The sequence below is a fragment of the Schistocerca cancellata genome, chromosome 1 (assembly GCF_023864275.1).
Source record: "Schistocerca cancellata isolate TAMUIC-IGC-003103 chromosome 1, iqSchCanc2.1, whole genome shotgun sequence".
In the NCBI taxonomy this organism is placed as follows: Eukaryota; Metazoa; Arthropoda; class Insecta; order Orthoptera; family Acrididae; genus Schistocerca; species Schistocerca cancellata.
The window spans coordinates 297,598,606-297,613,443 of NC_064626.1; the positions used below are offsets into that span (position 1 = coordinate 297,598,606).

The window sequence follows — 14,838 nt, forward strand, 5'->3', positions numbered from 1 at the left end:
TGAAACATATGCGACGGCACTTGACTACATCCATCACGTTCGCGACCGCTCACCGTGCAACCGTAATAATGCATTACTTCTTGACAGTGACGTCGCATACGCGATCGAACTCCAGCATGCTCCACCACGGCCCGCACTCGATTCTGACCAGCAATGACAATGGCGTAGGTTTCTGAAAGCTTTTGGTCAATCAGGGGCTGAAAAGTCTTCACTATCTTGGAATGGTCGGCTTCCGTCAGCCAATAGAAAGCGACTGTATTGGCTCCAGGTGGATTGTGATGCCTAACTCGGCACCACGACGAAAGCCTCCGCAACAGTAGGGATTACCACAAATTGCACAGCTTGATGGATACTCAACTTCATAAATGTTAAATCCTGTGCTGCCACCACAAATGTGAGTAACCCAGAGGAGGATCATTCGACGGTGAAAGCTGTAAACTGTGTTCTGTGTGCCTTGTCTCCGCGGTGGAGATGGAGAACAATCTAGGCATTTGCCTAAGCAGGTGTTGAAAAGAGTGTAAAATCCTTAATCAGGCCGGTCGGCGAGTGAGATCGACAGTGGGTGAATCGACGTGCGTATTCGATCCGAATGTGGTCCGTCTTGTAAGCTCTCTACGTAAATTGTCTATATATGAAATGCTCAGTATTCGTTTTCAAAAACTTTCTCCTCGTGTAACGTGTCCTTAAGATGCCGTACTTTACGGACTATAAGACGCTCTTTTTGTTCGAAAAGTTGACTCCAAAGTTCTAGTGCGTCTTAAACTGGAAGTGTCCAGTTTTTTTATTTAAATTTACCGCCAGTCTTAAAAATTGCCATAAAAGTCGATTCCACGGGAAACTTATCTGCCGGCCGGAGTGGCCGAACGGTTCTAGGCGCTACAGTCTGGACCGAACGACCGCTACGGTCGCAGGTTCGAATCCTGCCTCGGGCAGGGGGGGGGGTGTGGTCCTTATGTTAGTTAGGTTTAATTAGTTCTTAGTTCTAGGCGATTGATGACCTCAGAAGTTAAGTTGCACAGTGCTCAGAGCGATTTGAACCATTTTTGAAACCTGGCTCTATCTGGCAACACTGGATTCGACTGGCAGCAGCAGTGCCCCGATGCGACGAACATGAGTTGCGTGGATTCAGGAGCTTGCTAACACTGTCTCTCTCCTGCCCCGCCATCACAAACGCAAAACACTGTCTAGCCTCTGATGCGACACTGCAATCAGCGGTGCCAGCGAACATGAATTGAAAGTGATTTGTGTCATCGGTAACAGTACAATATTTTTGTTAGTAGCTAGTTTCGAAATGGAAAAAACAAAAGGTAATCATATGATGCGGGTTATAAATCTAAAGTAACAGCATATGCAGAAGAATATGGAAACAGAACAGCTGAGCGGCGTTTCGGCCCTCCACCAGCATAAAAAACCGTTCGCGCTTGGTGAGCTAGTAAACAAGAACTGAAAAGAAAAGTGGGAGACTAAATGTGCAAGTAGAGGACTGAATGCAAAATGGACAAAACTAGGTGACGTATTGAAATGGATTCAAGGACACACTCAAAATGGCACTAGAATTAATACAAAAATGATTCAAATACACGCTCGTATGCTAGCGCTAAAATGGAACTTAAAAGAATTTAAAGGTGTAGTTGGTTGCTGCTACAGGTTTATGAAAGGTCATAGATTTAGCAAGTGAACCAAAACCAAAATACCACAGAAAATGCCACAAGAGTATGAAGCGAAAATATTATCTTCCCATCGCTTTATTATTCAACATCGAAAGAAAACCAGCGTGTAACCAAGCCAAATAGCGAATATGGACGAAACTACCCTGACATTTGATGTGCCGAGTAACAGAACTGTTGTCATGAAAGGTGCTAGAACTGTTAACTATAAAAACAAGTGGACACCAAAAAAATTCACTACACTGTTGTCCTTTCATGTTATTCTGGTGGTACTAGGCTTAATCCAGTGATCATTTTCAAACGCAGAACAATGTCAAAACCTTTTGAAACAAACACAGGCGTTGTTCACGTACATGACAATGTTGGATGGACTAGGCTGGTATGAAATTACGGATTAACAGTGTGTGGGAGAGAAGTAAAGCTGCTTTATTGAAGAAGAGTTCTCTTCATGTGCCAGATCAGTTTAGCACCCATCTGAAAAACTCTGTGAAAGAGAAATTGAGAAAGAAATAAAGAGCTCGCTGTTATTGTGAGAGGACCTACTTCACAATTGCAATCTCTTGATGTCTTGATAAATAAACTATTTAATGTGTATGTCAGAGAGGAATGGAACAAATGGATGATGAATAAAACCCAACGTGAATTTACGCCCGAGAGAGCTTCAAAACCATCTACAATCAAATAAGTGTGTCAGTGGATAAAACAGTCGTGGTTTAGAATGAGAGAAGACATTATTCTTAAATATTTAAAGAATTGCAGCATAAGTAACTCTTTCGATGGCAGTGAAGATTACTCGTATATATGAAGAGGACAACGATGACAACGACGAGGAAGAAGGAGAAGGAGAAGCAGAAGAAAGCTCAGTTGACCATTTTCAGGAATTTTAAAGGTCAGTTCGGTTTTATAAACTAAGTTTTTTTAGTCTGGCTTTGCAGTCTAACAATAAAAAGGTAAAAACGTTATTTTAAAAAAAATGCTGAAAAATAAAATAGTTCTCAGCTCCGTAGAAAATAACGGTTTAAGATTGCCTTCACTGTTCAACCTAAATTAATCAGCTTATTTAGCGCGCTATCTGAAAATTCTGACTACCGACTGTTTGCAAAGTGAGATCTGGCTTGAAAGAAAAGTAACTTACTTCTTGTTCAACAAGCCACTTTGTGTCTGATGTTCTAGAAATCAAACTGAAATCAGCAAATGCAGCAGCTAAAGAAAAATAATCTGCTCACTACTAAATTTTTCTTTGCCAGAAACGATCGTAGCTACGTGTGGCATAATGTGCAATGCACATACGACAAAATATTTACAGCTTTACTAAGAATGATGGACGAAGGTTGTACTTTAAAGAAAGCCGTTCTTGAAAAATTAAACTCTGATTGTTGTCAAAAAAACACTAACGATTATGCAATTTGCTCATTACAGAAATTACAGACTTTTAAACCAGTTACATTAGTTGTGATACAACGAAAACAAACAGATCAAATCAACACTCATCATGGATATTATTTATTATCTAAGGAACAAAGATTTCCTTCGTGTAATAATTCTGACAAACAAACATTTCATTCTTGCGCGTGCTTTACTTGCCTTGAAATATTCCTCCAAAAATCTTCTCCATCTATACAGTCAAGAAAATGTCATTAAAAGCAAGTTTTCATCTCCGTAATAAAATTCTCCAGATAATTTCTCATAGATTCACAAATGTCAGATCTCTCTCTGTTAAATTCACCAGCTCGCTATTATGCCTGTAATAAGAATGCCCCAGCGCAACAAAATTGACTAGCGGCCAAACGCACCACAGATTACATTGAACACAGTCAAGGATTTTAGCTACTACTCATACAGCGCGCTCATTCATCTTTGTCCCAGTGCAGTTAAGGGGAAATATTTACAGTTGCAGGAAACATATGAAAACTTTACAACCTCTGTCTCTCGATGCACTGTGTTGCGCGACGAGGTGTACCACTAGATATTGAATTATACCTTCACATAACTGCACTTTTCTATATACGACATCGCAGCTTACATTCATCTTCCCACTCACGCATTTCATAGGTTGGTCAGTTTGCTCAGACGGAAACTAGTGTCGTCAGAATCTGATTAGGAGTGCTTCCTGACGCCGTAGCTCCCGAATATACCGCGAGCAGCCGGTGCTGCGCGCATGCTGTTGCATTTCGCCTGATTCGTACCGCTCTGCATCCGATGTGGACCTAAATGTGAGCTGGCGGAAGTCATAAATTTCGCCTCCGCCCTAAATAAGCAGCTATAATATTCTTGGCACCGCACCAAATACACTGTGAAATCGTCCTTTCGACCCTATTCCTATTGCCGTCTCGCGCTGATTGCAAACTGCAGCTCCGCGCTAGTTGTGAGCTAAATTCGCTTATCTTAGCTCCGTTCTAATCTAGCGTGTGTTTTTTCAGCTGAGGCGGTCCACTTAGCCAATCAACTCTGCCAGTACGGATACTACTTCCCTGTCAGCGACTCCAAAAATTTGATTGTAAAGGACGACAGCTCCCTCTATCGTTTCCAGGTAAGTGGTGCTCATTATTTTAGCTCTCTTCATAACGATTTATTTTCATTTTTTTACCTTGAAAACCTGGAAGTTTTAGTAGCAAATGGATACGACGTAATAATAATAATAAAAAGCCAGACACAATCCTGCAGAGAAGAAAGTGTGGGTCATTAGCTTTGCCATCCCAGGTGAAACGACGAGAAACAACTGGAAAAACTTATCAGATACGAGGAACCATGTAGCGACTCGGCGCAAACCAGTAAAGTGGCCTCGGTAGTTCTTGGCACGTCGGGAAGAGAGCCAAAAGATCTTAGTGTACACTTGAAAACTACTGGCATTGATACCAGCTACGAAATGCTATTTTTCTGGATGTGTGCGGATTGTCCATCGGTGTGTCACGCAGTCTAGGCGCTTTGGAAGTAACCGACTAGTCTTAAAATACCAGATCCAGCGTAGTGATCTCATGTGCAGTGTTTTCTGTTTCAGCAATAATAATAATAACTTTATATCACTATGCCTTTTCCAGACAGATTCGGTAAATAAAACTACAGAAATAATGATTATCCTTGTCGCGATCAAGGACAGTGTCGTATTTCGATAAGGATAGACGACATGTACATGGTTTCATTATGGCGAACCTAGTTTCGTCTCACTCGTTCACACACATACACTTTTGCCTCTGTGGTAGTGTCAGCATAGAAAATCTTTGCTTAAGTTTGTCCACATTATTTACTAGCTGAGCACAGATAAGTTCCTTCAAATGGCTTAAAAAGTAAGAATCCAGCTGGTTTAAATCACGACTGCGAGCTGGCCATCAGCATGGTCCAAAACGTCCTATTCATCGTCCTGGAAATCGTTTATTCAAAAATCTTCATAATCTGTGACCAATGTGGTATGAGAACCACATGTTATGACATATGCTAACGGAGTATCCTCTAATAAAGTTGGTACCAATCTTTCTCCTAAAAAGGTTCGTTAATTGTTACCAGTCAGTCGTGCAGGCAAAACTTATGGCTCAATAATGGAATCATTGATTATACCCGTCTATGGATTTACGGAAAAGCGGCGCTGAAAATGTGTTGCTACTACTTGGCGCGGACTGTGTATACTCCAAGCGTGCATGTTATGGAAATCAGTTATTCCATCGCGAATATAACACGCTTCATCTATGACGAATATTTCGTTTACAAAATCATGTTCAGCACTTTCTAACACTCAGAATTCTCGTCGTGGAAAGAAATCTTGCTCTTCCAAAGCTAGTACGCGTTGAATGTGGTAAGGCCGCAGACACTCCTGTTTCAGTGTGCGATGAACGACAGAGTGCGGTACAACCACTTGGAGGGCGATGCTTCTAGTAAGTACTCTAGAGGTAGGATTTTTGTGGTAGCGGTCCAGAATTTGTTCCTCAGCTTCCAATGTACGTTCTTCGCCTTATGAGCCTCTGTCTTTGAAGCCTCCCCTTCGAAAAATTTATGAATGATTGTGCTGATAAACCCCTTACGTTATTTGGTTTTCAAACAGCTGAGCAAATCTGAACATGCACAGACATTTCTCTCTTTACTTATTCAGATCATCAATAAACTGACACACAATATTTTAATCGCAACGCAATCTGACTTTCAATAATCCCTACAAAAAATGGCCCTGACTAACAATAACCTATACCTTTCATGAATCACTTACCTCACAAAAATCTTCGTTACTCGAACTAAAGCAATACAGCGAGCGCCAATACTGCCAGCTAAATAAAAGATTCTAACTACTGAAGCCACTAACTACTGACAGGCATAATTAAGAAATGAAAGATTTTGATAGAAAACAAACAATGTATTTACCTTAATAGTGTTCAAAAGTCATAATATACATATATATCAGTTCATGGCATCCAGTATTACAAATTTACTCTCTCTGATGGACACAGGTCCAGATCATCCGCTCTCAAAACTCCGCCATCTCTCTTTCCCACATCCACCACTGCTGGCGGCTCACCGACTGCAACGCTATGCGCTGTTCACATGCAACTGCACAACACTACTATAGCGAATATTACAACAATGCCAGCCAGCCACAGACTGCACACAGCACAGCCAGTGATTTTCATACAGAGCGCTACGTGGCGTTACCAATATAAAAACCTAAACAGCCTACTTACATCTTCTACGCGGGGCAGTGAAGAGCCAGTACCTCTCAATCTAGGCGCATTAAATACGCACACGTAAGTTGTATCTGTCATTTATTAAACAATAAAATGAAAGCACATCAAAACAGACAATACGTTTTGCATACAGAATTAAACGTAAAAAGGTAAAGATATTCTGCACTATGTTACAAATGAACTGCAAAATAACCTAGTAAAAGTAGAGATTTATGATGATACATATCGTTGGTGAACAGCAACAAATGTCGATCGTGTATAAAGTCTTCGCCGTGGGAAGTGCCCTCGATAAATTCGTATTGCTGCCCAGGCAACACCGTTTACTTCGCTATTAATTAAAAGAATATTGCGTAGTTCAGCGATAGTAAATCTCTCTTACATCCTAATGTTTAACAGAGTTACAATACAATAACGTCTCCACAGGCCATTCGACGGTCGACGTACACTCCTGGAAATGGAAAAAAGAACACATTGACACCGGTGTGTCAGACCCACCATACTTGCTCCGGACACTGCGAGAGGGCTGTACAAGCAATGATCACACGCACGGCACAGCGGACACACCAGGAACCGCGGTGTTGGCCGTCAAATGGCGCTAGCTGCGCAGCATTTGTGCACCGCCGCCGTCAGTGTCAGCCAGTTTGCCGTGGCATACGGAGCTCCATCGCAGTCTTTAACACTGGTAGCATGCCGCGACAGCGTGGACGTGAACCGTATGTGCAGTTGACGGACTTTGAGCGAGGGCGTATAGTGGGCATGCGGGAGGCCGGGTGGACGTACCGCCGAATTGCTCAACACGTGAGGCGTGAGGTCTCCACAGTACATCGATGTTGTCGCCAGTGGTTGGCGGAAAGTGCAAGTGCCCGTCGACCTGGGACCGGACCGCAGCGACGCACGGATGCACGCCAAGACCGTAGGATCCTACGCAGTGCCGTAGGGGACCGCACCGCCACTTCCCAGCAAATTAGGGACACTGTTGCTCCTGGGGTATCGGCGAGGACCATTCGCAACCGTCTCCATGAAGCTGGGTTACGGTCCCGCACACCGTTAGGCCGTCTTCCGCTCACGCCCCAACATCGTGCAGCCCGCCTCCAGTGGTGTCGCGACAGGCGTGAATGGAGGGACGAATGGAGACGTGTCGTCTTCAGCGATGAGAGTCGCTTCTGGCTTGGTGCCAATGATGGTCGTATGCGTGTTTGGCGCCGTGCAGGTGAGCGCCACAATCAGGACTGCATACGACCGAGGCACACAGGGCCAACATCCGGCATCATGGTGTGGGGAGCGATCTCCTACACTGGCCGTACACCACTGGTGATCGTCGAGGGGACACTGAATAGTGCACGGTACATCCAAACCGTCATCGAACCCATCGTTCTACCATTCCTAGACCGGCAAGGGAACTTGCTGTTCCAACAGGACAATGCACGTCCGCATGTATCCCGTGCCACCCAACGTGCTCTAGAAGGTGTAAGTTAACTACCCTGGCCAGCAAGATCTCCGGATCTGTCCCCCATTGAGCATGTTTGGGACTGGATGAAGCGTCGTCTCACGCGGTCTGCACGTCCAGCACGAACGCTGGTCCAACTGAGGCGCCAGGTGGAAATGGCATGGCAAGCCGTTCCACAGGACTACATACAGCATCTCTACGATCGTCTCCATGGGAGAATAGGAGCCTGCATTGCTGCGAAAGATGGATATACACTGTACTAGTGCCGAAATTGTGCATGCTCTGTTGCCTGTGTCTATGTGCCTGTGGTTCTGTCAGTGTGATCATGTGATGTATCTGACCTCAGGAATGTGTCAATAAAGTTTCCCCTTCCTGGGACAATGAATTCACGGTGTTCTTATTTCAATTTCCAGGAGTGTATTACAATGACTCAACCACTCAGGCCGTAGTGTCTACGTGTTTGCGGCTCACGCTCAGGATGGCAATACGCGCAGCGATAAATAACACGAACCGATTGCTTACGTAAGTCTTCACTGTTTTTGGAGAGGGTGGGGAACAGGCACACCGTAGTGTTTTAATACTTGGTACTGAGTTCTCCCTGTCTACTTTGCATAATGTTTACACAAGTCACGTCTAAGCCGCCTCCACTGTCCAGTGTCTACATTTCCAAAAATATTGGCTCAGATTAACTGTTTTCTTCTGGGACAACCGTAGGAAACGGACTAGCATGTTACTAGACATTTTAAATCAATTACTTGTGTTCCACTGGCAGCATTTTTTTGGCAGCTTATACAGTTTACATACTGTGTGTTAAGCGCTTAATTGTACCCATTGAATCACAGATAGGTCATTCGATAAAGCCTCGCTAGCTACGTTGATAAATGGAGTCATTGTAATGACAGAGATGGCTGTCAAACCACACGTTAGGCCTTACAGCAACGAAAATATCATTCCATTCCCATCATGACGACTATTTATGACAGATTACTGATAGCTTCAGGTATAAGCGTAGGAAATCCCTAAAAGGAACAATGACGATGCATGCCGGTCTCCTTTTTATTTTACAATATGAATGGGGAAGAAATCCTTCATAGGCGTTGTCAAAATTATACGTCCCCTTATTAAGAATTGTGAGCGACTCTGGAAGACGAAATGATGTAATTACTGCGAAAAGTGAAACTAATGTAAAGACATTGCATTCTTCTCTCTACAGACCCAGTTTTCGAGTTAAGGGGCTTGAACTGAAAGCTTGTTTGAAACCATATGCCTATTTTCAAAAGCAAGCGTTTGTTTGTCAAATTAATCCCCATTGACTTCATTGCGTTTGGTTCACGAAGGTTACGCGTTTTAATTATCTATCCCCAAACCAGAAATTTGTTTCCCCTTCTTTATAATATCCAAAGCACAAATATCCGTCATTCGACGAAAATTTGTTGAGGATGACAAACAAAGTTACGTGGGGTCTAATCTGAGAAATGGTTTGGTGGTACAACAAAATCGTGTCTAATCTGAGAAATGGGTTGGTGGTACAACAAAATCGAGTTTTTCGATGCAGCTATAGGGAACTAGAACTATTCAGATTCTCATATTAGGTTCTTTGGAAGATCTCCACTGGGTTGTACCCAAAAATGTGAATATCGTTTGAAAACAAAATTACATTTATGATTTCGATCAGCTAACCACCACCAGCCAGGTTAGCCGAGTGCGCTAATGCGCTGCTTCCTGGACTCGGGTAGGCTCACTGGCCCCAGATCGAATCAGCCTGACGGAGTAACGACGAGGGCCAGTGTGCCAGTCAGCCTTGATGTGGTTTTTAGGCGGTTTTCCACATCCCACTAGGTGAATACTGGGCTGGTCCCCACGTCCCGCCTCTGTTACACGACTCGCAGAAGTTTTAAAACGTTTTCACTGTTTCACGACTTAACACTAACTGCAGGCAGCTGGGGTACACTCAATCTGATCTGGGGGGTGGGGGTGGGGGGGTTTACAGGGTGGCGACAGGAAGGGCATCCAGCCACCCTCTGACACTAACATCGCCAAATCCGTAGTCACAAGCATTGAAGTGGGACAAAGGCCCAAGGAAATGATGATTTCGATCAACTAAGAGTTGGGTACAATCAGCCACAAGGAAAAAATCGTCATAGCTGGACAGACACATGCTCTTCAACTGAATGATATATATATATATATATATATATATATATATATATATATATATAGAATGATAAATATATTCAGTCAATTTAACTATCAGAAGGATTACTACAGTATCACAACTTGAAACCACAGATCAACCTGCAAACTTACACTTCCCAAATGACTAAGAGCCTATGGTTTCTCGCTCATGTGCACAATCTTAAACACACCCTTCTCCTTCCATATTAGATAGACAAACAGTCATTCATGCCGCTCGAAACAGCTCTTCTCTACCTCGCAAGAAAGTTGTCACAAAAGATCGAATCAAAATGCTCATTTCCCCCTCCCCCTCCCCCCCTGAACTACCTTCGTATCACTATTGCGTCATTTATTACCATTTTCGTGATTAACTGAAGGTGCTTGCCGTAACTATCGAGTGCAGCAGATGAGAACTACACTGCGTAGTTTATCTAAAGTTTCTTAACCGTCTAAATAATTTGGACTTTACTTTTTATTACAATTATTTCGTGTAAACAGAGATTGAAACATTTTGACCACCTCAGTTTCAAAATACGTACAATCAAAATATTCATTCAAATAAGGATATAAAAGAAAACTTAGTCAGTCCATCAGTAGCTGCTTTTGTCGAAAAGTGATAAGTGGTTGAATGTTAAAAAAAAACACCACCATTCACCTAACGATTTTAATTTTTTGAAACTCTGCCCGAAACTGATGATGTAATCTGGGACCACGCCACTATTTGGGCATTACGAATATTTAGTATAGATTGACAACTGAGGTTGAAGAAATATATTTTTCGTGTTAATTTGTCCATTTTCGATGGCTTCAAGCAAATAAAGGCGTATTATGTACGCACAGACAGCAGACCCTGTACCTTCTGTTTTTATTGTTAACTGTAAATGAACTTTTAATTAAATGTTTTCCTGAGACATTTAAGTCTCTTTCTATTATCTACGATAATGATCGAAGGAGACGATCATTATTGTAAATGAACTATTACTAAGTTTTTAATTTCTTACCATTAATATAATTTCGTTCGTCGTTTTATTATTCCATTTAATGGGAGACAAATTGTAAATATCTAAAGCAAATGAAGCATTGAATTTCTTCGCTACGTCGCTTGCAGACTAGGGTTGGTATAATTCTGATATACAACGGATGTCCGGCGACGACAGTGAGAAACTACCGTGTATACCAAAAGGCACCATCTTTCACACTGCTCGTAACGCATACAATTTAATTGGCCACGCCTCATGGTGACAGGAACATTATCGTCTCAGCAATGTAGCATCACTTCTTATGCCTTGTTTTTCTTGTTCGTTTCTGTCGGCATTGTTATTACAACAGCACTGTCAGCTATTCGCATATGCTATAAAAACGCATTATTTCAAAGCAATGCAAATTTTACGAATAAAAATTACTTTTTTGATAAAAAAAAAGATTTATTTAATAACTAAAACATTAGCACCTCTACTAGGGCTAACCGATATTCCGAATTTTTTACACGGTTATTAGAAAAAAAGAAAAAACGTATCTCTTATAACCGAAAACAAATAAAAACCGGGAAACCTCGGTCATTCAGAACTAAAATCTCTAGCTTACGCTCGCATCGGGAGCGTTAAAAGTATGACAGGGAGCGCAAGTTGTACTGACCCAAAGTATAACCTGACGCTACCCAACATTTTTTTCTACACATGACAGCAATACATAAAATTATCTCTATGCATATGTAGCCAACTTGAGATGGATAAGACGTCTAATGCCCGCATCTCGCGGTCGTGCGGTAGCGTTCTCGCTTCCCACGCCTGGGTTCCCGGGTTCGATTCCCGGCGGGGTCAGGGATTTTCTCTGCCTCGTGATGGCTGGGTGTTGTGTGCTGTCCTTAGGTTAGTTAGGTTTAAGTAGTTCTAAGTTCTAGGGGACTGATGACCATAGATGTTAAGTCCCATAGTGCTCAGAGCCATTTTTTGAAGACGTCTAATCACGTTAACAATAGATTAACTACAACAACTTTTTAAAAAATAAATTAACCTGATTACAGTTACGTGAATGCTACACTAGTAGCAATAGTGAGTTTTCAGGTGTTCAGCCGAGTTGTTGTTTGCATATTCTGCGCAACATTCCGTCGAGCGACTCAGCCGTCTTCTTCAGGTGCTGTACTCGCTGACTGGATTACAACTGCGCCCTTTGATGATTTTTTGTTTTACGGAGCGCGCTTCGTGAAACGACTACTCTCTCAGCGTTGGCCAACAATGATGGATGCGATTGTCAGCGAAATTTTGGTAAATGGAGTGCCGGGCCCCAATTGTTATTTAAAAAATTGGAATCTCCATCCTTGTTTATTAGATTTTCTGTCATCTTTATTTCGATTATCTACTTAATTATGCTGTCCCAGAAAAGTGGCGTTTTCACCGTGATACTGGTCTCGTCGTATTTCGTTTCATGATTACATTCGAGGCGGTTCTCAGCGACAGCTGATTTGCTTATTTGTTCCTTGCATCTCTCCTCGACTGTTATGATAGTCTGCACCACGTAAGACATCACACATTCGCATGGAATGTGATAGACACCCAGTGTCGGAGACTTGGAACGTCTTTAACATTACAGGGAACACTTTATGTCTTAGCTGAAGCGAGCGAAATACACTAGACGCCATGTTTCCGTAGGAGTCTTACCGATCTTTTCGGCTCTTGAGCCAGCATAAGGCAGATACGGGATTTTTGGGTTATCTTCCTCGGTTTCAGTCTCGAGTGCTCGAGCTCTGTGGAAGAGAGTGCCTGGAATATTTAAACTCTATCCGTCGTAATAAAAAGTCACGATGGAGGTGGAGAAAAAAGGTCAACTACTGTTCCTCGACGTGTTAGTCGAGAGAAGACCGGAAATATCCCTGATTGACAGTGTGTATAGAAAACCTACGACAACTGACTGCCTCTACACCTCGACCCGTCACAAAACTCTGTACTAAAGACTATGGCTCATAGAGCTCGAACACGTTTAGAGAAAGACAGCTTCGCCAGAGAATTACAACACCGGCAATTGATGTTCCGAACGAATGGATACTCAAAGTTTCAAACTGAATGGGAGATGCAGCCAAAGTCAAGAATGCCTAAGAAAGAGGCTGAGACTGAAACCGATGGAGGTAAGTCAAAAATCGCTTGTCTGCCTTATGCTGGCCCAATATCCGGAAAGATCGGTAACTCCTACGCAAACATGGCGTCTAGTGCATTTCGCTAGCTTGAGCTAAGATAAAAAGTATTGCTTGTAATGTAAAGACGATCCAAGTCTCCGAAATTGGGTGCGTATCGCATTGCATGCAATTGTGCTGTGTCTTACGTTGTACAGACTAGTAGGGCAGTCGTGGAGAGATGCAAGGAACATCAGCGGCGTACCCGTCTAAAACAAACAAGCAAACCAGTTGTCGCAGAGCACCGTCTCGAATGCAATCATAAAATGATTTACCAAGAGACCAGTACCACAATGCAAACGTCACGTTTCTGGATAGCAAAATTAAGTACTTTATCGAAATAAAGAAGTCAGAAAACCTAATAAACCAGGATGGAAATTCCAATTTTTTAAATAACAATTGGGGCCCGCAACTCCGTTTACTAAAATCTCGCTGACAATCACATCCATCAGAGTTGGAAAACGCTGAGGGAGTTGTGGTTTCACGGAGGGTGCTCCGTAAAACAAAAGATAATCAAAGGGCGCAACTGAAGTCCAGTGAGCGAGTACAGATAATAGTAAAACTCGCAGTACCTGAAAAAGACGGCTGGGTTGCTCTTCGGAATGCTGTGCAGAATATGGTAACAACAACTCGGCTATTAAGTAGTCACGCCGAGAAAACCTGAGCGATCAGACCATAACACTGTTTAAAGTATGCTAATCACTATAATTAAATGTTGGTATCATTCTTATTTATATCCATTTATATAATTTTACACAGAAAAGAACTCTTTAAAGAAAAAAGATTTCTTTGCGATAGAAGTTCAGATGCTGCACACGGTCAAAATCTTATCGATCGTAAGTACGGGAAGCTAATATTAACGTCTGGCTTACACACCAAGCTGACAAAAGTCATGGGATGCCTCAGAATATTGCGTCGCTTCTGCTATCACCCGGCGCAGTGCACCAAATCGACGTGGCATGCACTCAACAAGTCGGTTGAAGTCCCCTGCCGAAATGCTGAGCCGTGCTGTATCTGTAGCCATCCATACTTGCGAAAGTGTTGCCGGTGCAGGATTTTGTGCACGAACTGACCTCTCGATTATGTTTCATAAATGTTCAATGGGATCCGTGTCGGGCGATCTGGGTGGTCAAAGCATTCGCTCGAACTGTCCAGAATGTTCTTCAAACCAGTCGCGAACAACTGATGCCCAGTGACATGGCGCAATGTCATCCACAAAACTTCCATCGTTGTTTCGGAACATGAAGTTCATGAATGGCTGCAAACTGTCTCTAAGACGCCGAAAATTACCAGGACTTAGTCCGTGCGATGTAAACACAGCCTACACCGTTATGGAACCACCACCAGTTTGCACAGTGCCTTGTTGACAACCTGTGCCCTTGCCTCCGCGGGGTCTGTACCACACTCGAGAGCTACCATCAGCTGATACCAACTGAAATCGGGACTCATCTGACCAGGCCACGGTTTTCCAGTCTTCTAGGGTCCCACCGATACGGTCACGAGCCCATGAGAGGCGCTGCAGGCGATGTCGTGCTGTTAGAAAAGGCACTCGCGTCAGTCGTCTGCTGCTATAGCCCATTGACGCCAGATTTCGCCAGACTGTCTTAACGGAGACGTACGTCGTACGTCCCACATTGATTTCAGCTGTCATTTCACGTAGTGTTACTTGGCTTTCAGTACTGACAGTTCTTCGCAAACGCTGCTGACCTCGGTCGT

General features: G+C 43.0%; 1 protein-coding gene across 1 annotated transcript in view; it reads left to right on the forward strand.

Annotated features, from left to right (window-relative positions):
• LOC126171413 (regulator of G-protein signaling 11) overlaps positions 1–14,838 on the forward strand; it is a 189,723-nt gene that overhangs the window by 39,062 nt on the left and 135,823 nt on the right. The window contains exon 4 of the mRNA XM_049920801.1: positions 4,088–4,197. Coding sequence (XP_049776758.1) covers positions 4,088–4,197 — 110 coding nt within the window. The remainder of the gene's footprint in view (positions 1–4,087; positions 4,198–14,838) is intronic.